Genomic DNA, 27,210 nt, shown 5'->3' with positions numbered 1-27,210 from the left:
ATTTGCCTTTAAAATGGTTTCTTCGACTGAATGAAACGCAAATCTTTTTTGCATGTATCAGTGAAAAAGCACTCTTATGGATATAGAAATGTGTAAATTTGCTATCATTAATAAAAAGGACTGACTTGTTTAGTGATGAAAGCTCTTGATGAAGAGCAAATTCGTCCTCACAGACGTCTCCTGCTGTCTCCTGTACTCTCCCTCATTAACACTCTCTCTAGGTCAACTATTCACCCCCAGATCCAGACACCTGCTCTGTGAGTGCTACTGACTCCACGGCACCTCCTCAGCAACTGGGGTTCAGCTGTATTTTAATATTTCCATATTTTTCAATGTATAGTTCAGATCAATGGACCAATATCTTAATGGCAAAGAAAAATCAGTTTGGTGAAAATATTAGCTTTTATGCTATACTATCTGATCACTGTGCAGACACAATTACTTTTGTGACCTGCTTGCAAAAAATAATTATTAAATGTGGCATGCCCCAAAAGCACAAAGAGAAACTTTCAAAGGTTTGTTCTAATGTTTTAATTACAACAAAGATATCCCTATTTCCATTTCAGAGTGTGCCTTTATTTGGGTTTAATCTTTCCACATCAGTCAGAGTGAGTGCTATTTCTTTGTCTGCGGGAAATATGTAACTGTCAGCAGTGTGATTGTTTTGTTTTGTGTCCCTAGTTGACACAGTACTCTGCAGTGAATATTTCTGAAGTTGCAACAGAACAAAAAAGTGGCACACAAAATGTCATGCTGTTTTGGAAATGTTATGTATACTGAGTGTTCTGATACTGAGTGTAACTAACCTGAGAACCTGTGAGGGTTTTCTGTACACATTATTACGAGCAGTGGTTCCTCATTAAAAGCTGAATATAGTCATTTATCATAATATTTAACTTGAATTTTCCTATACAGAAAAAAAGCAAATAAAAAACAGTTCCACTGAACCTCCTCATTAACACTCAGTAGAAGTCAGCTAATGACCCCTGGCTCAGAGCTTCCTGTGGTGACCCATCTGGAGTCCCTCTGTATGTTATCATAGAGAATATCTTTTTAAGAACTCTTCAAATAGCTCTACTTTAAAATACAGACTGAACCAAATACGAGGGAGAGAAACATTGTATGTAAGGAGTCACCTTGCTTCCTTCTGCCTCGCGTCTATGACATTAAACCTGTGCTTCTTCTAATGTCTACAGTGAGGGGCCACACCCTGGCTTTGGTCTGGCTAAGTGGAAAGACTCAGGGCTGAAGGGCATCACCCAGCATCCGCACTAATACCGCCTTTCTTGCTGTAGGAATCGATACACAGGAACTGATGAGAGCAGCTCAAAGAAACCCAAACTCGGCAATCTCTTCCCCTCCCCCCGTCAGGATAAAGCAGGGCATCAGTGCCTTGACAGCCCCCCCCCCCCGGGAAACACACACACACACACACACACACACACACACACACACACACACACACACGGAATCTTGCACATTTTCTGCTTCTTCCACTTAGCCATGCAGCTCCAGACCTGACGTTTAACATACCTCCCTGTCTTCCCTGAAGAGGAGCGGTGGAAACAGGGAACAATGGACAGACATTTAAATTTGCCCACATGACTAAGCAGCACATGGGAATGAAACTTGACAATCTGATGAGGATTCTGTTTGCAGAAACGCCCAGTGTACATCTCGTTGGGTGACAGGCTATGTACAAGGTCTAAGTCTGTATATTTGATTTAACAGAGCAAACTATGAAAAAAAAAATCTTATGTGCAAAGCCAAAATAAATTGTCCTCACTCTGTGACAATTCATTACTTTCCTTTATTTATACAGTCTAGTAAATGGCCCTCTCTCAATTTTTCAAGGTTAAAAATGTGTAGTATTGATGTTTATTCAGGCTGGATTCACAGTTATTGAACAGTGGTAACTTGCTGGCCTCCCACACTGCTCTCGTCCACCAGTTGAGCATTAATAGCTGTCACTATAGCCAAGCAGAAATCAATGGTGGTTGCCTGTATGATTATAGAGGCTGTGGCTGCAAGTGTTTCTGTACTCTTTTAAAGGGTTGCATTTCAGTTTGTACTTGCAGTATGCTATAAAACAGAAACCATGATCTTATTGAACGTAACGTATAGAAAATCCAACTGGCTTCTCAATCACTCATTGAATTTCCACTGCCACAAGCGTAGCTATACTTTCGTTCTGCACTATGGTTTGCACTCATATTTCAGTATGCTGTTAATAAAATACTGAATTTTTGCAAATGTTTAGCCATACTCGTGCTCTTCTGCTATCACTAGGTATTTCGTTTGCGAACTGGATGGAATTCAAAAACCTGCATGGTTCCCACTAGTGATGTGCAGTTCGTGAACGAACGAATCTTTTTGAACGTTCTATTACCTTCCTAAAGATGAAGTATACTTTGTGGCTGCATGATTGTTTGAATTGCATGGTGAAGTTTCACGTAATGAATATTACGATTGAATTGTTATTAATTTCATTGACATTTGGTTTCGCACGTGCTGTTTTTTCCGCAGAGCAGGCTACTAATAGACATGACGTTTGGGAACAATGTAGAGTAATTTTAAAAATGCAATAAAACTATTTATTTATTCATGTATGCCGCCCGACCGGATATGGAAATGAACGAATCAGTGAGTCAAAGATACGAGTCATTTTATTGTACTGAACGAAAGGAATCGAATCACTAAAAAGAACCGTTTTGAACACCACTCCACCCCTCAGGCATGTGATGCCCTACCTGCCTGAGGCCTGTTTATTACTAAAATCCTTCATTTGCCTTTTTGGCATAAACATTCCAGATCAGCTCTTTCGGCTCACTTCACTTCAATCTAAAGTCAACACGGCAGTCCGGTTCAAATCCTGTACAGATTCCATAACTGCATCCATGCAAATATGCGCAGGAAAGGGTGGCAATAATGCTATGGTAATGCTAGAATATTGTACCTTGCTAGCTTAAGAAAAACCACAAAACAACAATAACAACAAAAACCCATAAAACGTCAACAAAAATACTTGATTCAGCGGTTTCTTTACACAGTACAAAGACAAACTCTTAATAAACGATGTTGATTATTTAAATGAACGTTTTCTTGTTGATTATTAACAATGACACGGGACCACATTGGCAGTAAACCGTGTTATGCGCATTTCTTCCCAGCGGACTCCAAACCAACCCCTGGAAGACGTGGACAATCACACACAACACTGTCAAGGACTTTCACCGGTCTAAACCGTTATTCCACAACAATGCCCAAAAATGTAACTACTGAATGTCTTAAGCCATGTGTTCTAGCATTTAGCAACATGCTTAGATCTTACACTCAGACATGGTGCAAGGAGGTTTATAGATCTATAGATCTGAATACTTTGGTATCTTTTTACGTAGCCTTGCATAAACATCTGCGTACATGCTTCATTTTGTTATTTTCGTTCGTTGAAAACCAGTCCAACTACATGTGTTACGTTTTAAAGGAAACTCCTCCGGAGTGCTGCGGCTCAGGAATGCGCGCAGCCGTATGCAACGAACCTACCCGAATACAGCAAGTGCTTGGCCGCGGAGTTTCGCTCCACCCCGTAACAAAGTTATTACCGTCGAGCAAGGCATTAACACCCACGAAGGGAAGTCAGCGCGGTGGGTTCGCTAAGAGTAACAATACAGGCTTAAAGTGACTGTACTGACAAGTTCCACGAAAAATTCAAATGCAGAGATCTGCTCCTTCAAAAACAGATTGATAAAATTAAAATATGAAGCTAAGTTGTGGAACGCGAACCCTGTTTAAATCACACCAAATGCACGATACACCTACGTACGGCATCTTAATAATGCAAGGTACCAAAAGCAATAGACCAGGTAACAGTTGTTATTATCATCCTCTTTCACTCAGACCTGACTCTTGCACAGTTGTGCTGTTCTGTGAGGATCCAGTTTCATCATCTCCGTAGGAATCTTTGAAGACAACTTCTCGCGTGGGTGTTGTTACAGTTGGACTGGAAACTTCGTCAGCCCGGGAGTTCTTCCTTGAGAATGACAGAATGAAATCCATGCCTACTTTCTTCTTTTAATAGACTAACTTAATAACCTGAGCTTGTGTTTGGTATGGAAAATCACAGGAACATGTCTTGCCGTCCGCTACACGACTGTTGCCAGGTTAAACTGAGAGCAGAGGAGTGTCATCACACACAACGCATTTAAACAGGAACTAAATAAGACAACTGTGCGATGAAAAAAAACTTTTTTCCCTCTGGTGGCGTGAAAGCAGTGAGGGTTGCAAGCTTGGACAAGCATGACTATGAAGTATTCCCACAGTCTTGGCATACAGGCGAATGTAACACAAACATGCAATACATGTGATGCACCTTGATTTGCACATTACATTGATCAGATATTGCTTACTGACGCTGCTCCTTGAGCTATGACGAAAGTGCCATATTATTAAATTGTTTTAACCTGCTTTAAACTTGACCCTTGCAATTCTAGAGCATACACCCTTGGAGAGGTTCGTAATTACCTTTTCGACGATTAATAGGATGACATTTACGTGCAATGAATCTTATTTTGATTTCAAGTTTGACTAGTCTATTTAATGAGCTAATGCACTTATAAGCAATTTATAATTTTTTCTTTTTGAAAAATAATAGGTCACTGATCTTTAATGGAGTCTGGTTTGACACATTCTAGTGGTTTCAATTAAAACATAAATAAAGAAGCCTACAGGCGACTGTGTTGTCATTCCCCTGGTTAATGGATGCGTATCTCTGCGCCTGTCAAGGTACCAATCACCCTCGTCTTCCATATGGATAACTATAAACACAGAACAGAGCAGAGCCCAGCATTAATTTGATCACGACGGAAGCATTATCTGCATTCGGTCAATTTGCTGTTAACACCAGACAAACAATTCAAGACTGAAAAAGGTACTAATGATTTAAGATTAGAGAGAGAGAGAGAGAGAGAGAGAGAGAGAGAGAGAGAGAGAGCATTAACTGTTATTACAACAAGACGAAGATATGAAGAAAAAATTTATGACCCAGAACAATTATTTCATAAACTAACTGAAATACACCGATGTAGTACAAATGATTAAAAAAATGTTTTCTCTAAAGACGTTTGTAATGACCGTAGACACCCCGGTGACAATTCCTATTCCACGTTATTCATATTGTGGTTCACAAATACATACATTATTAATGATTTATATACTTCCTGCATATGTACAGCAATAAACCACTGTTTACTACTCTTCTGCAAGAAACCAGTCTGGAGCAAGGCAAATAAATGGCATACTTTCACTTAATCATCAGTTAAGAACAGAACGAAAATATGTGAACTCAACATGACACAATCTGTCACTCAGTCCTACATATTTTGAACAAATTTTATGTTATGGTTCATGATTTTTCTTTCTGTCAAATTTTTCTCATCAGCCGTTCAAACGAATGAAATATATTTCCCAGCAGTTACGTATGCAGAACACACATTGTTCCCCATCTGCTGGTGGTTTTTAATATTGCACCTCCATATATCCGCTAATTCTCCTGCTTGCCACCCTGGGTCAACTAATCAGAACAACGGATTTTATCTTTCCCCCCTCTACCTACCTGTTAACATACTTGAGAAATCTAAATATGCTTGAAAAAAGAGAAAATTGTATGGTATTTGCATGTCCATTTCCAAAAAAGGCACTTAATAGATAGTTACCACTACGAATATGATCATTATTACTGTTAGCATCAGCCTTATTATCCACATCACAGCATCACATAAACATTAGCAAGAGACACTATCAAAGTAACAGTCCGTCTGTATGCAATACACAATGCAAATGCAGCTGCAGAATGGTACACGCTGAGAGACGTTTACGGCACGCTCCCATAACAAGGGAAGCCTCCCTGTGACCTTGAGTATTGGCCTCTTACAGCAGCTTGCCAAAGGGGGCAGTAACAGGTTTCAGATGGGCGCAAAGCCACCACCTGAGCCTCATCACGCAGCAATATACTGTGTCCTCTAGATTGCAACCTGTCACTATCGTCAGATCATTAATCAAATTCTTGGCAGCGTGTTTCATTTCCATGTGCCTGGTTTGTTTAGGGCAGCAGTGTAGCAAAAGGGTAAGGAACAGAGCCTGCAACTGGAAGGTTGCTGGTTCGATTCCACTGCTTCCATATCCTTGGGCAAGGTACTTAACCCAGAAATGTGTCAGTAAATATCCAGCTGTATAAACGGATAACAAGTAAACATTCTAAGTTATGTAAGTCACCCTGGATAAGAGTGACTGCTAAATGCCAATAATGTAATGTAATGGTTTGTGTGAAGATAAAATCAGGACAAAACTATGACTCCTGCTAGTGTTGTCAATCTAGGAATTTAATCACCAGATTGATAGACAATTATATCAACCAAGTGAGAATTACATACACACCACTAGATGTTAATTAATACTTGCTTTGAAAGCATGGTATACAAGTAAAATGTTCATGTAATATACCAGAATGACTTGAAATAATACACACAGAACATACGATCTACATAGGATAAGATCAACCCCCAGATCTTCTGCTACTAACACATAAATAAATGAAGATATTTGGCAAGCAATTTGGTGACTCTCAGCAACACTATCTCCACTGGATGAAACATCCATGTTGTGTCACCTCTGCCGGATTAACCGAAATGAATAGATGTTTCCATATGTTTCCTTTATTTTCTCCACCTCGCCAATTCACTGCAGAGCAAAATTACATGAAATTGATTTGCAAGCTTACATTTGACATTTAAAAGAGAAATAGGTCATTTCTATGAATAGCAATACATGCAGGCTATAAAGTCAATGTTGAGCTGTTTTTTCAATTATAAAAATGGTACACAATACATTTCAATGTTCAATACCCTTAATGATAAATGTACCCATAAAAGGTAGAGAAATCTGGTCATTTTCTTTGTCACTTTATTTCTTGTTGCAAAATATTCCTTCATAATCAATAAAATTGTGAAAGTGTCCTCTATATCATGAGGGAGACACAAATCAATTGCATGGACCAAGGACAATGCTTATAAAAAAGTATAAAATATACTGAGATACCTCTTTCATGTTACTCCAAAAAGGAAGCTAGCAGTGCTTAATGTGAGCTCAGGCTTCGAGGAGATCTCTTCAGAACTGTTGCTTCTTTCACAAGCACAAATGCCTGCTTACCGCATGCTTTAGGTGGCTCAGTCTCTTGGGAAAAACAGGACTGTGAATCTGGAAGAGTCAAAACCAGTCTGGTCTCATAATAAATGATAGCCAGTCTGATAGCCAGCCATCCAAGTGATTTTTTATTTTTTACATTTTTATACATATAATTATACATATGTGGGTATAACCTCATTTTGCTCAAAATCAACGATCACCCATAAATCCAAATATATTTTATATATAAAAAAACAACACACCAGACAGACACAACATAACATATGCATCCTCCACAACACATGCACATTACTATACATAACACATAACTGAGGAAACTTGCTGTCACTCGCACACAAACAAACATACACACATGCACGTACACAAAGTCTGACGCGAACGCACAAACAAACACACATGCAAATTATAAATCTGCACAATCCATTTTGCCAGTTTACACTGCAAATTAGTTGGGTATAAACACAGCCAATGAAGTTTGCTCAGGCACACTGTCTCCCCTTAAGGCAAACACCATCAAGCAAGGCATCCCTAATAATTTCAAGGTATGTCGTGTTCTGCTTTGCTCTCAGCTCATTTCCATGAGCGGATTGGGAATTCTTCCACTACTGAAAACAATCAACAGCAGTATGCATTAATATTTATTATGCAAAAACGAAATGCCATCAGAATTGCTGGCATACTGCTGCCAAAGGGCGATGATGCCAGGCTGAATCATAGCATCGTCTGGAGGAATTTGGTTCCCCTCCAGACAAATATAAATGATTCCACCGGTCACTGGTTTCTGATGCATAAAGTCAGAGCCACATGAAGAGCCTCTTTGTTGCATGTGGACTGTTCCTAACTCCGACTGACTGACTAACTAACTCCACTAAGCTGAGGGGAAAATTCAGCCCCCCTGGTCTGATGTCACTGTCATGAGAATGACATTTTTACAGTATTTACAGACTTAAGTATTGCATGATGAACAAAAAAATGTGTGAATAATGAAAGGTTAGATAGATTAGGTTTGATAGTCAGAGTTAAGCAGAAAGGGCAAAGACTAGGCTGCTAAGGCTAATGAGCTGTTGTGCTGAAAGTGCAGGGGAGTAGGAGATCCTGTGTAATGATATGCCACTTCCTCCTCTCTCCTATTGACCTCAGCAGTTAAACGATTGAGCTGGGACATATGCAATTACGGGGAAACTCGGTTAGGCCCCACCTGAACAGGCATGTCACTGTCACTGAGTCTCCTCTTTTTTTTTTTTTCCAGAAACGTGAAGCCTCTTTCAGTCTCAACACCTGCATGCTCCAGCTGTATCCATATCACTTTTCTCTTCTTAGACTGAGCAGAATATAATCTACAGTGAAATACAATCATTTATTTGTCCCTGGAAGAAATGTTAAAATCGGTCTAATGTTTCTCCAGTCTATGTTGAGCTGGTACAGAGATGACAGCTTGCTAGCAAGACACAAACAGGAGTCCTGACAAGAGTGACAGCACAATATTCCCCAGCACTACAGCAATTAACTTTGCTGCGTGTGATGAGAGGCAAGCTGTACCCACCCTAGCGGCTGTTCTTGTTCCTCCAGGAGAATGGGGTGGATTGGGTGAAGTCAGCGGGAGAGAGCGCTGACATGAAGTCGATGTCCAATGGAACACCCTGTGTGCTAATTCCGCTCACAGCCTGGCCTCCCTCTTGCAGGAGCAGCCCTTTTGAGTGATTATTCTGTCATGCCCCGAGGCTCGAAGCCGGGAGCGCTGGCCATTTTTCTCTCAGACCGCCCACAAAATCACCTCTTTCATTCTCCACGGGCGTCTTCAGGTTAACCTGGGAGGTGGCGCAGAGCTGCTCTAATGGCTCCGCGGTGCTAATGGCCGTGGGCTTTTTGCGACTCTTATATGTACCTCTTCTTGATAGAGCATCACTTTGAGGGGGAGGAAGTCATTAGCGACGGGGAACAAATCAAAGAGGACACCTTATTCCATGTGCCGTGCGCCATTTGGTGGACTGACAGGCCAGCTTTCAGATATGCACAAGGAGGAAAACATCAGATAAAACAGAGCAGATAAGCTAAACTACTGTACATACAGCCCTGTACGGCTGCCTTTCATTTTTGTGGAGAAATTTTATTGATTCTCTCCCAGATTCTCTCACACCCACATTCAGATACATCCAGGGGCTGGGGTAGACAAATCTAAAAGCTAAAAGTTTAGAGTTGCATGTAAAAGTCTTTGGACACAAGCCTGGAAATAGGGGGGAAACTCTCTGTTCCCATCAGTGGAGGCTTACATAAAGAGTCACCAGTAAGTAATACACCATACTGAGGTGCTTTACAGAGTGACACTAATGGTAAAACAGGACAGGTGTTTAGTCTGTGGTTCGCTCGGAAGCACCGGATGGTAAATAACCAGAGCTGTTACATCTTTTTTTGTTGTTTGTTTGCTATTTTTGTTCCACTTCCAGTCTCTTCTCCAGGGACTGCGGAACAGCTGTTGAAGTATACCCAGAATTCTCTGCCCACGATAATATATCTCTTGCCTTCCTGTGGTAACACCATTTCTCCCTCATCGCTCTCCCGGGTACCGCAGTAACAAGCTGTCTCCCGGAGGTTGCCGTGACGCACGGTGGAGCGCAATCAGGGATTGGGCGACAGCTGCCGCTGGGCAGTCCTACCCGCTCATTGTAATGAGCAGGTATTGCACAGGAGGGGAGGGTCAAAGGAAAAGAGGAGGACAGGGATCAAGGTGATGACAGCGAGAAAAACAACAGATCTTCTACAGCTGTGAAAAATGTGCGATCTCTGCGTATCACTCTCTCAGAAAAAAAAAGGCTGATGGCTTCATGCTCAGAGAGCCACACATTAACGCCCTTAAAGTGTCTCAGGCTGGTTCTGCTATTGACCACATTGCTAGAGGAACAGACAGGAAGTGTTGGTCATGGTAGACTTAAAAACAGGAGAAGGCTGTTACTTGTGTAACAGGATAGTGCCAAAAATAGACCTTGGAACGAGACCATCCGAAACACCTGCTTTAAGCATAATAAAGTATTGTGTGCTCACAATACTCACAGACAATGTTCAAAATAACCTTGTCTCTCAAAGATCTAGGGTCGACAAGCACAAAAGTCTACTGCCTCTTTATGGCTTGGTTCCAAGAGATGGGTGGTTTTTTAGCATTGCTTTCCTGGTTCAACTCATCTTAGATCCGTGGCATCTGCTGTCACCAATAAGCAAGAGATTATTACATTGAAATTGCTCTGTTGTTTCTTGTAGACGGATTCATTCTACCACTTGTAATGGAAATCTAAGTCCAAAGTCATGAGTTATTACTTAAAATGTGAATAGTATGATCAACAATAATTTATTTCAAGAGGCCCCAAAGTCAATATTCAGCAGGGCACATTGTTCATCACAATAATTCATTTGTCATGTGTATATCTTGGATTTTCTCTTATCATATTGACACATATCAACATATTTGCATATGAACATATTGCATAGCAGAGATGTAGACACTTGCACAGTTATACCAGGGAAGCAGATCTTATTTTCCTCTGCAGTTAAGAAAATCAATACTTGAGCTTGTTGATGCCAGAGAGTGGCTTGCTCCTTATTTAAGATACATGTAATCAATTGCTCCAATAGAACAGCTTGAACACTTTCCAGACTAAGTAGAGGAGCTGTGGGATAACTCCAGCCATGCATTTATAAAAGGAACACCTCTCAAAGACAGTACACCCTCTGCTTCATGCACCACACCCTAACAGCCAGCCACTATGAGTGCAGCACATGTTGGTTTGACACATTAATCCATAGAAAAGACATTATATCAACATGAGAGTGCTTGTTATTAAACTAAGGACCATATTCAAGGGGGTATTTTACTGAAGTCACACTTAATATGTCATTGACATATTGAGTGTGGGGATGTAAGCTGAATTGATTTCATTCTGGGATGGGGGTTAAATTTCAGAATGATGACGGACTGTACCGCAGACATACTATTGTGTGCAGGTAACAGCAGAAATGGGATAACTGAGGAGGCAAATTAGTTTTATTATTTAAAGCAACACAAAGCAAAGACGAAAGGAAGGAGGCAAGGAAAACTACAAACAAAATCTCTCTAAATATGACTTCAAAGCGTTCTTCAGACACTGTGCAATTTCAATCGAACCAATGTGTGAAAAACCAAGTGACGAATGAAGGAACTGTTTTATTATTAAACTAATTGTTAAGGTTGTTATATTGAAATATCCATTTTGCTATATTTTTATCATCTTATGCAGTATGCTACCCTCTGTAAGGGTGTTTGCTAAGTGACCTTAAATAATAGAAGTATAGGGGATTGCAAATATGGAAAAATTCTCAGGATTTGCTAAACATTAATTAAGCGTTCCAGACAGGCCTACCCATTACGCAATTAAGCAGTCTCTCAGTCTGCTGTGACAGAAGAAACCATTTAGTCTGTAATGGAGCATCATTTTAAAGCACGTTTTCAAAACTCCATTCCTAATAATTGAATCACTGGCACATTGGCCACTGAAGGAGCATTAATCAAATGCAGTGAAAGAGACAATTTTTAAGGGGACATTGCTTTTTTTGTTATGGCTCCAGCTCTTCAAAGTAAATTACAGTTACTCATGGCCGTTGGTGAAAAGACCACCAAGAAAAGAACCGAACATAAAAAGACAGAAATATAAAAACCACATATGAGCAGAGCACAGGAGGAGGCTAATTTTCAGGTGTTCCAATTAATACAAAGCATTATGACTCACAAATCAAGTTAACACTCTCATTAGACTTAATTTCCTCTGAAAAATGAGTGAGTTAAAACAAGCAAATTTAATTGTGAAACGTAACAAATGGTCCACCAATGATCCAAGAACACATTCATTAAAAGCTAAAGGGGCATTCAGTAATATGTCAAATAAGGATGGAATGCAATCAGCGTGCTTTGCAGTCAGCCATTACACTCAATGACAAAGGTAAGGGAGTGTTTGTTTGCTTTTTAACCATAACAACACCTTGCTTACATTTCAAGATGAAGCAGACAATGTGTTAATGTGATAATTGAAAATTTTATTTAATCACTATGCAGTTTAACGTTAAATCCCAGTCAAACTAAAAGTCTGAGAAGAAAGTCTAATTTAATCCTGACTGACATAGGAGTATCATATGCCACTATCTTGTTCCTTCCTTGTTTCTTATCCAGATTCATAGTTCCTGTTTTTTGTTTCCTGTCTGTCACTCCACAAGACAAATCTCATGTAGACAAGATTAAGCAAAGCCTGCACTAATACCATAATTAATGTGTGCTAATACTATGCTTAGTTAATATCATCAGAAATTTTATAGCACTCAGCACCAGTTTGGTTGTACACCCCACCACCACTTCTCACTAAATTAATTGATCAATTATTAATTCAAACTGTAATCAGCATCTGTAATTGTAATTTCCCATTTGCAATTAACCTGCAGCAGAACACCTCATGTAAACAGTATAGGAAGAGTGGCCCTTCTGACGAATCATATAATATTATTACAGGTGTTTCAGATTGACCGATCTGGCCGGCTACCTTGTGGATCAGACTCGGGCTGCCTCCCCTGTAGAGGGCACGGGTGCAGGTGTGTGTGTAAACGGCCCTGCAGGGAACCGTCATGTAAAGCACGCTTCAGAAACCTTGCGATTCCTCACAGGTCTTCATCCCCTCCGCCCCGGCCCCCTTATCTCGGCGCACACACACGCCTCCTGGCAACCGCGGCGCGGCAGAGCCAGGCCACACACTCACCGCTGATCCGCTCTGGCCTGCCGTTCATCTGCGGGGTATGAGGCTACTGCAAATCCACCGCTGCTGCTGCCGGTACGGCTGTGAACCTCCGCCTCAGGTTCGTTATATCTGAGTGTGGGGTTTTCATACAGAATAACACCGTGCTGTTTTCCAAATTCTGTGCTTCATCTGATGTCTTACAGATGTTTCACTCTACACTCATCGGTGGGGCTGTTCCTGTCATGTAATTGGATGGGGCTCTCAACAGCTAAAGAGTCTCTCCGCCATGCACAACCTAATTTAAGATTTAAATGTCTGATGCACCAGTTGGGATCAACCTTATGGTAGTGTCCATAGGTGTGCCATTGTGCAAATACTCCTGTAAAAAGGAATAAAAACGTAGTATGCATTCTCATGCATTAATGTGAACCTGTCTCTTCTTTTATACAGAGACAGACACAGACAACAAGTGACACACCATCCTCATGCACATACCAGACAAAACGTGTATTTGAATATTCTTCACTGTGTCCACCAGCTGACAGCACGCGTCAGACAGAGAGCACTAAAACAATTGGTTATGACGGACACATTCTTTCACGCTCTGTCATTGTTACAACAGCAGCAACGTGAATACAAATGCGCTGAGGATCAGTGGTCACAGACGTGGCCTTGTAACTGGAACATTGCATGTGTGTGTCCACAAGTGGAGAACTGCTGTTCTACTCTTGGTCAAGGCACTCAACCCAGATTACTTCAGTAAATGGGTAATAAGTAAAAATGTAAACTCTGTGAATCACATTGTATAAAGGTCCTTCAACCCCTATGTGAAAAATGCCATTTTAAAAGGAAGCAACCTTCAAGTTCTGCCTGATGTGGCAACAATAACTCTCATCGATTGTTATGGTTTGCTCCTGGTTGAGCAAGATTAGTAGATGTTGCTCTGAAGAAGAATGCAGTCTGCTGGCTTTGGTCCAGTGCTGTATACAAATGCCCTGCAAAGGAACAACAACTGCTAAAGCTCAGGCTCCCACCTGCTCGATTCATTGAACTGCCTGCAGATCATTTAAATTCACCCAGAAAGTCTCCCTCTTAGAATGTCAATTTCAAAATCCCATCTGTGAGACACTCACACAGACTTCTGTCACTGTTGCCTCCTCCCTCCCTCCCCTCCCCCTGGCCTTCTGAAAATACTGTAATATTAGCAAGATGGGCACTGCATTTTAATAAAGACAGCCACTCTGTTACTGACACACACACACACACACACACACACACACACACACACACACACACACACACGTGTTTGTGCTACTTTGCTTTTTAGCTTGTGTGCTACGGTTCACAAAGAGATGATCATATATGTCAATTCATATTATTCATTTATTGAACTGCTTTTGTTCTTGTTTAAAAGTACAAGTTAAAAACCACCAGCCACGGTGAAACAAAAAACATCACTTACTTTAAGCAGAAGGAATACTGCACAAACCCAACCAACCCTGGGCTTGGACCACCTACACTGTACCAAGCCTAAATGGCTTGGGGGCAGTAGTGTGGTGTGGAGGATAAGGAGCTGGCCTTAAAACCTGTGGGTTGCAGGCTTGTTTCCCAGGTGGTATAACTGCAGTGTTACCCTTCAGCAAAGTACTCGACACGATTTGTTTCAGCAAACATCCGGCTGTATAACTGCAGGATGTGTAAAAATTTAAACTACATCACCACCACAGACAAAAAAATTACTCAGAAAATAAAAAATAAGAATGTTGCATAATGTTTTAAAGTAAAGTGGCACCCTTAGTTCCCTTTAATGACCACTGCAGACCACTGAACCACACAGACACATCATGCAGACACAATCCGGAGAAGGACTCATAATAATTCTGGGTAGGTCTTATGTTAACTCTGTGTCTGCAATGTACAGCATGTCAATCTGCCTTCAGGTGAAATCTCAGTCTTCTTAAATTTGCAATTTTAGGAAAGAAATTTCAGAAGGCGTTACTTTGCCATATAAATCTATCTACACAAATTTAAATATAACATTTTAAAAATCCAACAATGATACAGGCACAAACCTTAGTTGTTTAGGTAAAACTGATCCATATGAATGAGCAAGGCTTACAGAACTGCAACACATTAATTTATAATCTTAAATACATATATATTATATATGTACTATATCAGGGTAGTCTAGCACCTGAGCTACAGCATCATAAAACCGCTCACTGGAAAAACTAGAACCAACTTTCGGTTTGCATAAGCTCTCTTCACAGAAAAAGACTCTGTTCCCTAAATAATGTAATGTTCTATGATAGCACTATGGTATTTCAGAGTGCAATTCTGCAAGTGTATCCCATCTCTTATCCTCCCACTGCTAATGATCTTTGCTGTCCCATTCTGTCACTTGGGAGACAGAGAGAGAGAGAGAGATGTATGCCCCAGGAGAATATGCATTGTTTCTGTTCAGACAGCAATCGCCCGTGTTCCCATCCTACATAAACAATTCCATCCAGAGGTACGAATGTCCGCGGGTCCCATCGGGCTTTGAGTAAATGGAGATGGATACTTCCTATTACTCAGGCTCACTCATTGCCACTTGCATTCTGCTGCATAGACACTGACCTTATCAGAATGTCCTGTCCATGTAAAAATACTCTCAGGTATATATGCCCAAGACAAACACACAGGGAATAGAACATCCACAGAAAACCCAAATATGACTTACAGTTCAGCATGTCTTAATTAAGAAGGATGTTTGGGTCTTTATCATAGCAGGTCTGCCATTCATGGCAGAACATAAATTAAATTTTTCGAGATTTCTCCTCAGCCAGTGGGGTCTTTTTGAGGGAGAGCAGAAAAAATGTAAAGTAGCTATGCATGCACCATGTATTGCTCATTTAGAATTATTACCGTTCAAAATCATTGTGACCAAATGAATTATATATTATATGAATTAATCGATTCTGCATTACATTCTTACATTACATTTAAATCTGCCTTTCTTTTTTTCCTGAGGTGTTGACCCACTGCCACAAATAAACTGATGTTGAATTCCAGCAATTTGAAACTCTCTCTGAGAAACATATGCAACTGTACACATGTTCAAATTCTTCCTTTTCCTCTATTTTGCTTCCTCCTTACTTGCCTGACAGGTTTTAATTAGTTTTAGTTAGTTAGTTCTACTTTGTAGCTACCTTCTGAACCCAAATTTCAATCTGGTATGGTCATGTTCTGCAACAATCATTAGGTTTGCTATGCTGCTGCTCAAGAAAATTTCTGAATTTAGATTTCACTCTTTCTGCTTTGTGTGTTCTTTGTGAGTAGCTCCATTCGAGCGTCTGATTAATGTGGAGGTTTTTGCTGCATCCACTCGGAAACCTCAGAGTTGTATACAGAATCTCATTTCACTGTCACTATATTCTAGTTTCAGCTGTGCCTTTAGCTGTGTTGATTTGAGCTACACACTCACCTTCATCATGTGTAACCCTGGCACATTTCTTGAGGTCATGGGGCAAACAGTAGACAATTCTTGTGTACAAGACAATTCATGAACAAATGCTTCTGCCATCAAACTTCCCCCACGGATGCATCTCATAAGACCTTTCATGAGTTAACTAATGAGTGAGCTTGACCCTTTTTACCTAAGAATAAACTGTATGTCATGCATATCTAAGACAGGTTCATAGTTTAATACCATTGTCATGTTCATGCCTTTCAAGATGAGGCACTGGGATATGCTTTTAGAATATTAACATTAGTGTCTACTACTTGAATGGAATAGCAATGTTCTTTACAAATACCAGAATAAAAAGGTTTTCAAACAGAATCTTTTCAACTCAGTGATTACAAAACACATTTCCAATAATTACTCATTTTAACAGCAAGCATGGGGAACTTACAGGCCCAAATGTTCTGGCCTTATACCTCTAGTGTGTAGGTACAAACTGATATAGCTAGCACAATAAATGTACAGTTGAGGGGCATGCTGTTAAGAGTCAAAATTTCATCCACAGCATAAGAGAACAGTCATAATTGTATTATTCAAAAGTGCAACTCATTAAGAGGTGTCCGATTAATTGACCCTTAAAAGTGAACATGTAATTAATAACACCATTCAGACAAAATGTCACTTTGAATGATTGAAACATGTAGGTGATGCATTTCAGTATAAAACACTCACTTAGAATTAATGCCGAATAATGATAACTAGTTATCCACAGATGTGCTACCATGCCCACACAGATCAACTACAGCAACACAAATATTGCTTTTTGTGATGCCACCTCTCTGTCTATACAGAAGCTCTGTATTTGCCCAGAATATCTTTGGGATTTGAGATGCTAACAGAGTGCTTTCAGTGAGAACCTCCAGAGACACACAGAGTGACCCATAACTCCATAAAGTGGGAGGTCTCTCTCGCCTCATGTCATTCCCTGAGTGAGAGGACATGATGTCTGCTTGACAATGCACACAGCACCTTATTACAAGTAAATGTCACTTCAGCCTGAATGTACTCCTTGGACAATCGTCAATGCTGGCATTTTTATTAAGGCAAGTGACAATACAGGTGACAAACCCCTGCCGAGAAAAATTGTCTTTCACCAACTCTAGGCACCGCAAAAAGAAATAGGCTGTTCTGTGCATGGAAAAGTGTTTTGGGGTTACCTTATATTCAACAACACAATCGCATTCAATATGGAACATAAGCTCTTTTGATGGAAATTAACAGTGACAATTTTGAGCCAATTTTGAGCCAACGAGCACAGTCAGCGGCAACCGGCTTAGCTGATTACAAAAACTCCTCCGACAAACACATTTCATGGTTTAACGACAGCTCAGTCAGAAGGCACAGAGACAGCACAGCTCACTGCAGACAATATTCTCATTTTCCAATTCACAATAAATTACTATTAAATGGCACACCGGCTTTAGGTACGAGTTTGTTAGCCTTTACTGTTGCGTGCCTACAGACACACAGCATTGACTTATATTAATAGAATTTAATATAAGAATTTCCAACTGTCCAATTATATGTATGTTCAGAAAATGATGTAACCTATATTTTAACCAGCTGAAATCAATTCAAGGTCAGTCTGAAGTGGGATAGAGGGTATCCTTATGATTAAAAACCACTCAGTTTGATTGGCTTAATTTCAATCTCATACTTTTATTCAAGAGTACAATGAGGTTGATTAGGTTTGAAACAGCTCTTTGTTGTTATAGGCCACAATTCATTAGTTTTTTAGGTCAGCCGATGAAAGAAACAGCAGGAGAATGGAGGTATCACATGTCAAGTCATCTCAATATAGACTACATTTTCAGCCATGGAACCTCCTCATTGACTGTTACTGAAAACCAATATTGATCTATCAAGCAACCCTCCAGGTCTTTTACAGAGTGAGCAAATAGCTCTCAAATCTGTTCTATTGTACCTCATGCAAAATGGCTGTTCTGTAGACCATGCCTTTCAATATGAAAAACTGGCCTTTATGCCTAACAGAGCTTGTCTGAAGCTCTGCTCTTACTCCATTTTGGAAATAACGAGATAATCTTTGGCCAGCTGTGATGGCATTTCACTCTCTTTGCCAGAGCTACAGTTCAGAAAATGTCAACTTACTAAAGAAACAGGAAAACCTATTAGGTTATAATCGATCTCTAATATATGTGAAGTTCACCAACAGGACCTTTTCTGCAAGGTCAAGCCGCCGTCTGTTACCTTCAGTAATATCCATCGACATAATTACTAGCATATGCTCTGAGACACACAAACCAAATCCAGTCTGGAGTCAAAGCCAGACTGCTGTTTTGTCAGAAGCATCCCTTCTTATCTAGTTATGTCATGCTATCAGCCTAACAGTTTCCTTCTAGGGCTATACTCTGCTCTTTCCCTCAAAAATAAAGAACGAGGCTTGCTGCCTGTGCATCCGCACCTTTGGGGGGGGGGGGGGGGGGCTGCGGCCGCAGATTCCGTCATGGTCGCCAGCAATCGTCACCCTGGCTGTGCGCACATCTGTACTCTGCCTTCTGGTTTCCACCTCCTCACCTCTCCATCAACAGAAGATGGATGGATAAGGAAAAGCGGGTGATTGATATTCCGCGCCTGAAATGGGGCGGACCGTGCGGCGCATGTTTTGCGCCTCACCTTGAACTGCGCTGCCAGCTTACAGGCAGGATGAAAGTCATTAAGCGCAGTAATTGCACAGGAAAGCGGAGCGATAAAGGCTGGATGCACAGCAGGGTAGCTGCAGATATTCTCTTTGGGGTAAACTTCCTGCACAGTGGGATACACTTCTTTCCTCCACTGGTGGAGTAACATGGTACCTCTGCTGCTCCCAGAGACTGCTTTCAGTACAATTAGCATGCCTCTGGAGACTTACACTCCCCACTGTACATAATCTGCCTTCACCTGAACAGTTAGTGAGGTTCTCAGTATCCTCTGCAGCCAGTCATCTACTAAGCCTTTCGTTTTCATTTCCATATGCATCATGTAAATCGTACAGAGAGGGAGAGAGAGAGAGGGAGAAAGAGAAAGAGAGACAGACAGAGGCAGACAGAGGCAGAGAGAGAGAGAGAGAGAGAGAGAAAGAGAGAGAGAATGGGAAGAGAGAGAGAGACAGAGAGAGAGCGGCAAGAGAGAGGGAAAGAGAGAGAGAGAAGGGGGGAGGGAGAGACAGAGAGAGAGAAGGGGGGAGAGGGAGAGGGAGGGAGAGAGAGAGGGAGAGAGAGGCCAAAGTATGTAGGAGCTATCAGAATCAAGATAGATGCTGAGCCGATTCTCACTTCTTTCACGTCAAACGGGGAAAATCGATCACCTCTTACGGGAAGGAAAGCGGAATTCCTGTGCCTTTGGCCTACCCCTAATGGGGTGTATTGACTGACCCAAGACAGGTGTCCTGGAAGAGGGTGTGACTTAACATACAGTACATCTATAAACACAGCTCCACCAGACTATGTAGCCAAACAGCTACAATATACAATGTCAGTTTCCTATCTGTACATATATTAAACTTTGAACTATCTGCTTAGAGCTCTTGTATTTTAACCCTTGTCTATTCAACATTATATAACCATGAATAACTGCAAACACAGGATTTTAATTGCACACTGGTATTCAGTGTGTAATAAAGAAGCAAGGTATGAATATTGCACAGACAATGCCACACAATTTCCAAGGCCTGCTTACTTAGATGTGGTTCATAATCACAGGTAGCTGGACCCACAAAGACACAGTCATGCCTGAACATCCAGGTTTCGGTAGTGTCACATTTACCTATGGTGTAGTATCGCTTCAGGTCACTGCGCCGTGGGCTGCGGACCTTCTGGGAGTTGGTCGCATTGTTTTCCTGCTCGGCAGATACGGTCGTCTTGGCAACCGGTGCTGTGGTCTTGTTTATCTGCGATGCTTGCGAATCCTTCACCAGGGGACCAGTATATCCCTGGGCAGTAATATCCACTGACTGGGATTTCTTCTTCAACCTGTGCAAAAGGTAGACAGGACAGTGTCACATTAAAAAAATAATGGTTTAGAGAGAGAGAAAAACACCATCATGGAACTACAGCTTCCCCTATGGAAACACAACATGACTTCCAGGATGCTTTTAAACATTGTAGGTCAAAATGCTCAGGGACAGATTACTGATTTACATGCTCCATGTCCTGAAATCTTTAGCTGGATACAGTCTGTAGGGAACGTCACATGGATTCAGCTGCAGGATAACTCGCAACAGACTGAAGAGGTTGAATTGATGAGAAGTGTGGACTGCCGAGGATTGATCACAGTGATTGTGCTCTTCTGAAAAATCAATGATGCTGAAATTCATCTGAATAAAAAAAATCCTGCCATGCTCTTGGCATAAAAACTTAATTTTGTAATCACAGTTGGATGATACAGTACAGATGAAGTTTGTATTATACATTTCTACCGTTGTGATGGAAAATACACGGGCTGACCTACAGTAAATATGTTCTATTTGCACAGACAAAAAATGTACCTGAGCAACACTGATACCTTTTTAGCACAGCTGAGCTCTCATAACAATGCAAAGCCTTCAGGAGTTACACATATCCACATAATATGAACTCAATTTGGGATAGTTACTTATGTTTTAAACAAATAGATCTGCATTCAAAATGCATGGGATATTTGTTTGTAATAACTCTTTTGATTGTGTACAATGAATCAGTACTGCCTACTACAATTTCATTATGTGGATATAGAGATCTGATTTGTTTTGAATGATTACACTCCATCATTACATTGCTTGCTAGGCATTCACTCATATCCTGCATAGAATACATATCATGTATTTATATCGCTGGATATTTCCTGGAGCAATTCAGGTTGAGTACTCTATCCTGACCTATGTGTTACAAGCCCTGGTCTTTAACAGTACACCACATTGCTGCACAGTTGAAGGAATGTCTTGATTTATTTCCCTCTGGTTGGTCCATACTTTTACCTTGACCACTGTACAATGCCACAGTGTAAAGACTTGTATATTAAGTCCATGCAGTTAACTGGGGGAATCTGTCCCACACTTTCAACCTACCCATGTTTACTTTGCCAAACAAAAACTATATGTTCTGGAGGCAACGTCTTGTCTTTTTTGCATCATTCTAAAATGTTACATTTTGGAAATAATATCAAACATACTGTATGTTTGGCTGTATTCCTAACTTCTGTCCAACATTTCTGCATACAAGCATGATATGGAGTTAAACAAAATTAAACAAACATTATGATATAATGTTATTATGATATAATTATGATATAACCCTGTTTATTCATACTGTATTTATAGTAGATTTAAGATGAAGTTGATGTGAATCAAGATTAAAAGTGTTAAAGTGCAGAAGCAGGTACATTTGGGTTTACACAATGGCCTATTTCAACAGACTTAAAGTAGGACATACTGTATGTCATATCACCATTCTGGTGAAATTCCTCAGATCCTTCGGTGTGTTCAGAAAAAAAAATGAAAATAGATTTACCCCCAGAATATGTACTGGATGGAATATGTTTGATGAAAGTTATGCAAATGCAATTTGTATACCATGGAATCTGAGATATGGGGCTAGGGAAAAGGAACTACATCCTCAAATGAACTGCCAGTTTAAAAAATGCTGCAAATTATCAGCTGCTATCTCTGCACATCATGTGAATAGATTTATTCACTCCCTTGTGCATCTTTGGAAATGGATGAGCATGAATAAACTTGGAGGAAGCCCTGGCAATGAAAAAGAAACTGTATTCCATATTACATTACTGTTAGTGTGGTGCAATTCTTCCTGAATAGGAGCTTAGAGAGACATTCACTTAATTTTAAAGGCACACAGCAGCACACAGAGTGTGGATAATGCTCGTCTATCTCAAGACAGCTGGAATGAATTTTCAAAACAGACAACATGGGGAAAAAAAAATCCAGGTAAAGACTGTTTCATGTGGCATAAAGAGAGCATGACATAAATTTTACAGCAAGTAAAACATTAATCTCAAAATAGACACATAAAACAATGTTAGTTTGTTAGCCTGAGTCCCTGTCACAGGGACATACTTAATCAGTGACAAAGACTTCAGAACATGACTGTCTGTATAGAATTAACAGAGAAAACAATAACCAGGCCAAGACACAACATTATGGCAATGGTAAAGTACTGTTATAGCAACTTATTTCTGTAATGACTATACTACAATTTGCACACAGATATGCCTGGATAGACCCAAAGGCAGGTTTCCATGCATAACGCAAATCATGTATAATTCAAATCCAGGCAAGAGTTATTTACAATTTATTATCTGATTCACAAGGTATTTAAGCCAATTACAGGAAGAAACATCCTTTAGCCATTTAGGGGTGACTTGGCGGTTCACTCCATCCTTGCCCGTATGATAATATTTCCTTTTAATTAAACCGGGGGGCGGAAATCACACATTTTGATTGGCCTTTTAAGCCCGTTAAGCGTGGGTGTTTAATTAAGCCTGCCTTGCTGTAAGTTTGTCACAACAAAATCAAGTCCAAATTTGTGCACGGCTGGATATCTGTTTACATAAACACTGCCAGGCTGGTGAGGCCCTCATTAGGCGGGTGCAGTCGGGTGGAGACAGAATCTCTTCATGCTCGGACAGCATTCATCCCCAGGTATGGCGTGATAAAGGCGCTCTTCCAAAACACAGGCGTGTTTGGCCACACTTCACAGGGGTGCACAGGCTGGGGCTGACACAATGAGACAACTGCAAAAAACAGCTGAGAGGTCACTCACAGTTCTTGATTACAACAAGATCACAGAAACACTGTGAGGATGTGCTGTTTGGGACGCTCACTGGCCAGTAGGACCATACCTTGTAAGCTTTATCCTATTTTTATGATTTGTTGCCAAACCAGGACAAGCTGTTGTTAAGATAATGTGCAATTAGAAATATAACCACTGTCAGAAATCAAAGCTGACTTTTGTTCTACGCATATGAACAGTGTATTGCAATTATCAGCAATGGGTTTGTTTTCTGACGGAAAACTGCAGGCTTTCTTCCCATTTGCCCTTAGCACCTCTTCTCCCATCTCTTTCCTTGGGCCCAGACAGTGCAGTGATCAGTTCTTGTGTGACTTGAATGAAGACACATCAAGAGCATCTTCCATTAGTCTGAAACAAGTGTGGAAATTACTGCAGTCAGGGAATGTCACACACGTGTTAAACTAGGCCACATCAACATTTACTGAGGGGATGGATCCCTTGGCTAAATCGGTAAATTTCTGGCTCAGTAGTGTGTAGTAGTGTGTAAGGGCACTGAATTACAACAGCTACAGAGCATCACAGACTTAGAACCTTAGAGTCAAACACCAGCTTAGCGCCCTTGAGGCTGGTACAGTGCTTAAAATGAACTAAAATCCTTCAGATATTACACTATTCTACCAAAGGTCATTTGGTAAAGTCACTGGTGCTCATGAATATGAATGTCTTCATTCCAAGAAACCAATAGTGTGTCGGCCTGCCTGTGGCCTTAATGACTGCTTAAAAGCATCATGCAATACTGTATACTCACGTTTGGTAGAAATTTGGGGGCACTGCAACCCACTTCTCTTTGAAAGCATTAGCAAGCTCCTCTACTGAAGAGGACCCTCTTGGCCTTGCTGTAATTCTGTGTTACAATTCATCCCAAGGATGTTCTACTAGGTTGGGGTCAGGGCTCTGTGTTGGTCACTCCAATGTTCCAAAGTTATTCTCTTCAAACCATGTGAAGTAGACAGACCTATTTTCCTGCCATCATATGGGGTGCCCCATGACTTAGTATGGACTTAGGACGGTGTAATGTGTTGCATTTTGACCTAAAATGTAGGTCACAGGGATTCAAAATAAAGAAAAGCTTTTGCATCTCAGCTTCCTGCACTTCATTTACAATTGTACTTTGCAAACAACCACTAACCATAGTTAGTGCTCAAATTGATATTTGTTCAGAAAAGCGCAGAGACTTCCTGTATTACTCTATTACCTTATTGTGGGTAATAATAATAATTCTGTAAATTTTGATGGTACATCTATAAACAGCTGACTGGCAGAACTGGAAGATTAACAGCCCTGTACACTTTCTGCACAGCAGACAGCAAAGGTTCCTCTTCCCGGGAACCAAGAACATGGAGCCTTGTGCGAGAAATTACAGCTACATTAAGACCCTTTGTATTCAGATCACATCAGCACGTTGGAGGCGACTCTGCTGGCATTGTTTATAGCCGTTCTTCAAAGTGAACTGAATGCTGTCAGAATAGGCAGCATTTCTGAGGCATGATTTGGTAAGGAGGGGACCGCAGGGGGAAAACCTCTTGTCGCCGAAGATGACAGTTTTGACAGATATGGATTTGATTCCTAAGAAAATAGATCTATAAATGGAAAAGTGGGATTTCTATTCTTTTCTACCCCCTGCCCACAAGGAAGCCACGCGGTAATTAACCAACCCAGCAGGGATTAATTTGTCCCGTCACACGATGCAACTTGGGTTAAGTCTTGACACGCTTATCATTCTCAGTAAGATGGATTACAACGCGAAAACGATGCCCTGTACTGTAGCAGTGGAGTTTTTGTGTCTGTTATAAACACCAATAAGGCTTGACTGAATTTTAATGAATTGGCAGTAGAAAGATGCTGTACACCTCCCTCAGTCTGAAACCTGGGAACACAAAGTATAACAGTGCTGTAGAACAGCGCCGCAGTTTGTGTACAGTCTCTTCAAGACCATTAAACTAATTGGTGGGCAGCAAAAACTGTTCTGAAACATCAATTTCAAAGAACTGGGTACACTACAGTTGTGCCAAACATATCAACAGGCCTAACCAAACAGAAAATAATAATAACCCCCTGCTAAAGGATAACCTCTTCTATCACCTCAAACTATGAATCGACTTCAATATAATAGTAATTTATGATGAATCTCCACTGATAAATGCTTTTCGATTATGCAAAGAACTGAGAGCTGTGGCTTCCATCTGTTACTGTGTCACTGCCAAATCACTGATTGGTTTCAAATGGCTCTGAATCATTTTGCAAAGCATTGCAAGCAAAAGGATAGGCCAATCATCTAAAGGAGGAATAGGGGAGGCAGACCACTTAATTCTCAAACCATGTGCAGTAAAAGGGGGACATGGCTAACAATTACACTAACGCCTAGCCACAATTTCTTAAACCCTGTAGGAAGCACTGTTTAGGAATGAAGAAGGTTACATTGGCTGATGCTGTCTGCTGTATTTACAACTGTGCTGCTGAGACAATGTCTTAAGATTTGTGCCCTTTGATGGTAAATCCTATATGTCAATCAATGGATCACATCAATTTTTCAACTTTTATTTGGTAAAGCACACTTCACATTAGTTGTCATGAAGCACTATTTTCAGAAAGAAATAAAAAACAGACTGCCTGGAAGAATGGAAGGATTATTGCATAAATAGTCCAATGGAATCGGTTTAAAAAAGGTACGTTATATGTATACATATGAGGTGTTAATGAGTTATTGTGTGATAGTCAGTGTGTCACCAGACTTGAGGTGCCTGGGGATGAGAGTATAAAAAAGGAACGCAGACTTCCTGTTCTAGGGTCTTTCCTGTCACAGGGTCTGATGGAGAGGTGGCACTGCAGCCGATTACTGTGTTACCACAAGAAGTGGCTTGCATGTTCATGTTTGTAGAATCTGCATGTTTTAAATTCATGATTATTCTGTTCAAGAGATTTAAAGTCTTATACTCATGCTAGAGAGACATCCATTGTGTCCTTTGCTATCGGTAAAAAACAGTCCAGCTGTTTGTGTAAGGCCTGAATAAACATTTCTGCCTCCTCTCTCAGCAGCACGGCAGCACGATCCAGCCAGTGGAGGCAACGTGGTGACCTTGTGTTCAGCATGGTGCCAGCTTGTCACCATCAGGCTCATTTGTTAATGTGCAGCCTTTGGCCTCTTGGCCTACTCTGACAAGCACATCACACCCCCTTCCCCCCACCAAGGAGTTTCAGACCAAACCGATGCCTTTTAAATGTTAATGCGGAGGGCTTCCGACGAGTGTAACCTTCCCCTCCCACTCTCCGCGCATGCTAAATATTTCACGGCCTGTCAGGGTCAAATGCACAATTGATTCCTGCACCCGCGGTATTGGTTCCTTCAAGCTTAAAGAGGCCTGATGGAACATCTGCCACAGTTCAGTTTGCGGGCACTGGTTGATCAGATCATAAGGCTTGGAATGCTGTTAATCCATAGATGTCTTATTATGACTGGATATTTCAGCTCCAGCGTTCAACCTGCCTTCCCTCCAGGAGGTTCTAGTTAGAAACAGGGGTTTGTGGTTCTGTCTGCATCTAAGCTATGACAGACATTCAGATTTAGAGTAAGAGACCCTAAACCTGAAGGCCGATCTCTGATATCTGGTCAGCTAGCCCACAAGTCAAAGTGACTGTCCTTGATTTGAACAAATAATTTCTGGCATCTCTCCTGTCCTCAATCCATTCCAATTAAGCTACTTCTGGTAATCACGTGCCCTCATATTCAGCACAGTACAATCGCCAAGACGACATTCGCCAAGGCGACACATAGCAGTACAGCAGTAAATGCTGGGAACTGGTGATCTTAACTGAAATCCAGCCCCAAAAGTGCAGCGCTGCTCAAGCGTCAGGCTTTGGTGGATATGACCCTCTATTTTGGCATGGGGATCACCCCTTCCGACCCCTGCTCTCTCTCCCTTCGCTTGGCACATCAAGCAGTTCCTCCCACCCCATAGGACCGGGCATGTGTCATCAA

General features: G+C 41.0%; 1 protein-coding gene across 4 annotated transcripts in view; it reads right to left on the bottom strand.

The window, feature by feature from the left end:
• Window positions 1–27,210, bottom strand: part of LOC118796525 (oxidation resistance protein 1-like) — a 102,984-nt gene that overhangs the window by 40,326 nt on the left and 35,448 nt on the right. For 3 of the 4 annotated variants that reach the window (XM_036555464.1, XM_036555460.1, XM_036555461.1), the window contains one exon: window positions 20,215–20,420. In XM_036555464.1, coding sequence (XP_036411357.1) covers window positions 20,215–20,420 — 206 coding nt within the window. Of the gene's footprint in view, window positions 1–3,899; window positions 4,187–20,214; window positions 20,421–27,210 lie in introns of those variants that run through there. The other variant, XM_036555462.1, reaches the window with a different exon arrangement.

This window comes from Megalops cyprinoides, chromosome 21 (genome assembly GCF_013368585.1).
Source record: "Megalops cyprinoides isolate fMegCyp1 chromosome 21, fMegCyp1.pri, whole genome shotgun sequence".
In the NCBI taxonomy this organism is placed as follows: Eukaryota; Metazoa; Chordata; class Actinopteri; order Elopiformes; family Megalopidae; genus Megalops; species Megalops cyprinoides.
The sequence above is the reverse complement of the archived record's forward strand: the minus strand, read 5'-3'. Positions and strand labels throughout refer to the sequence as shown.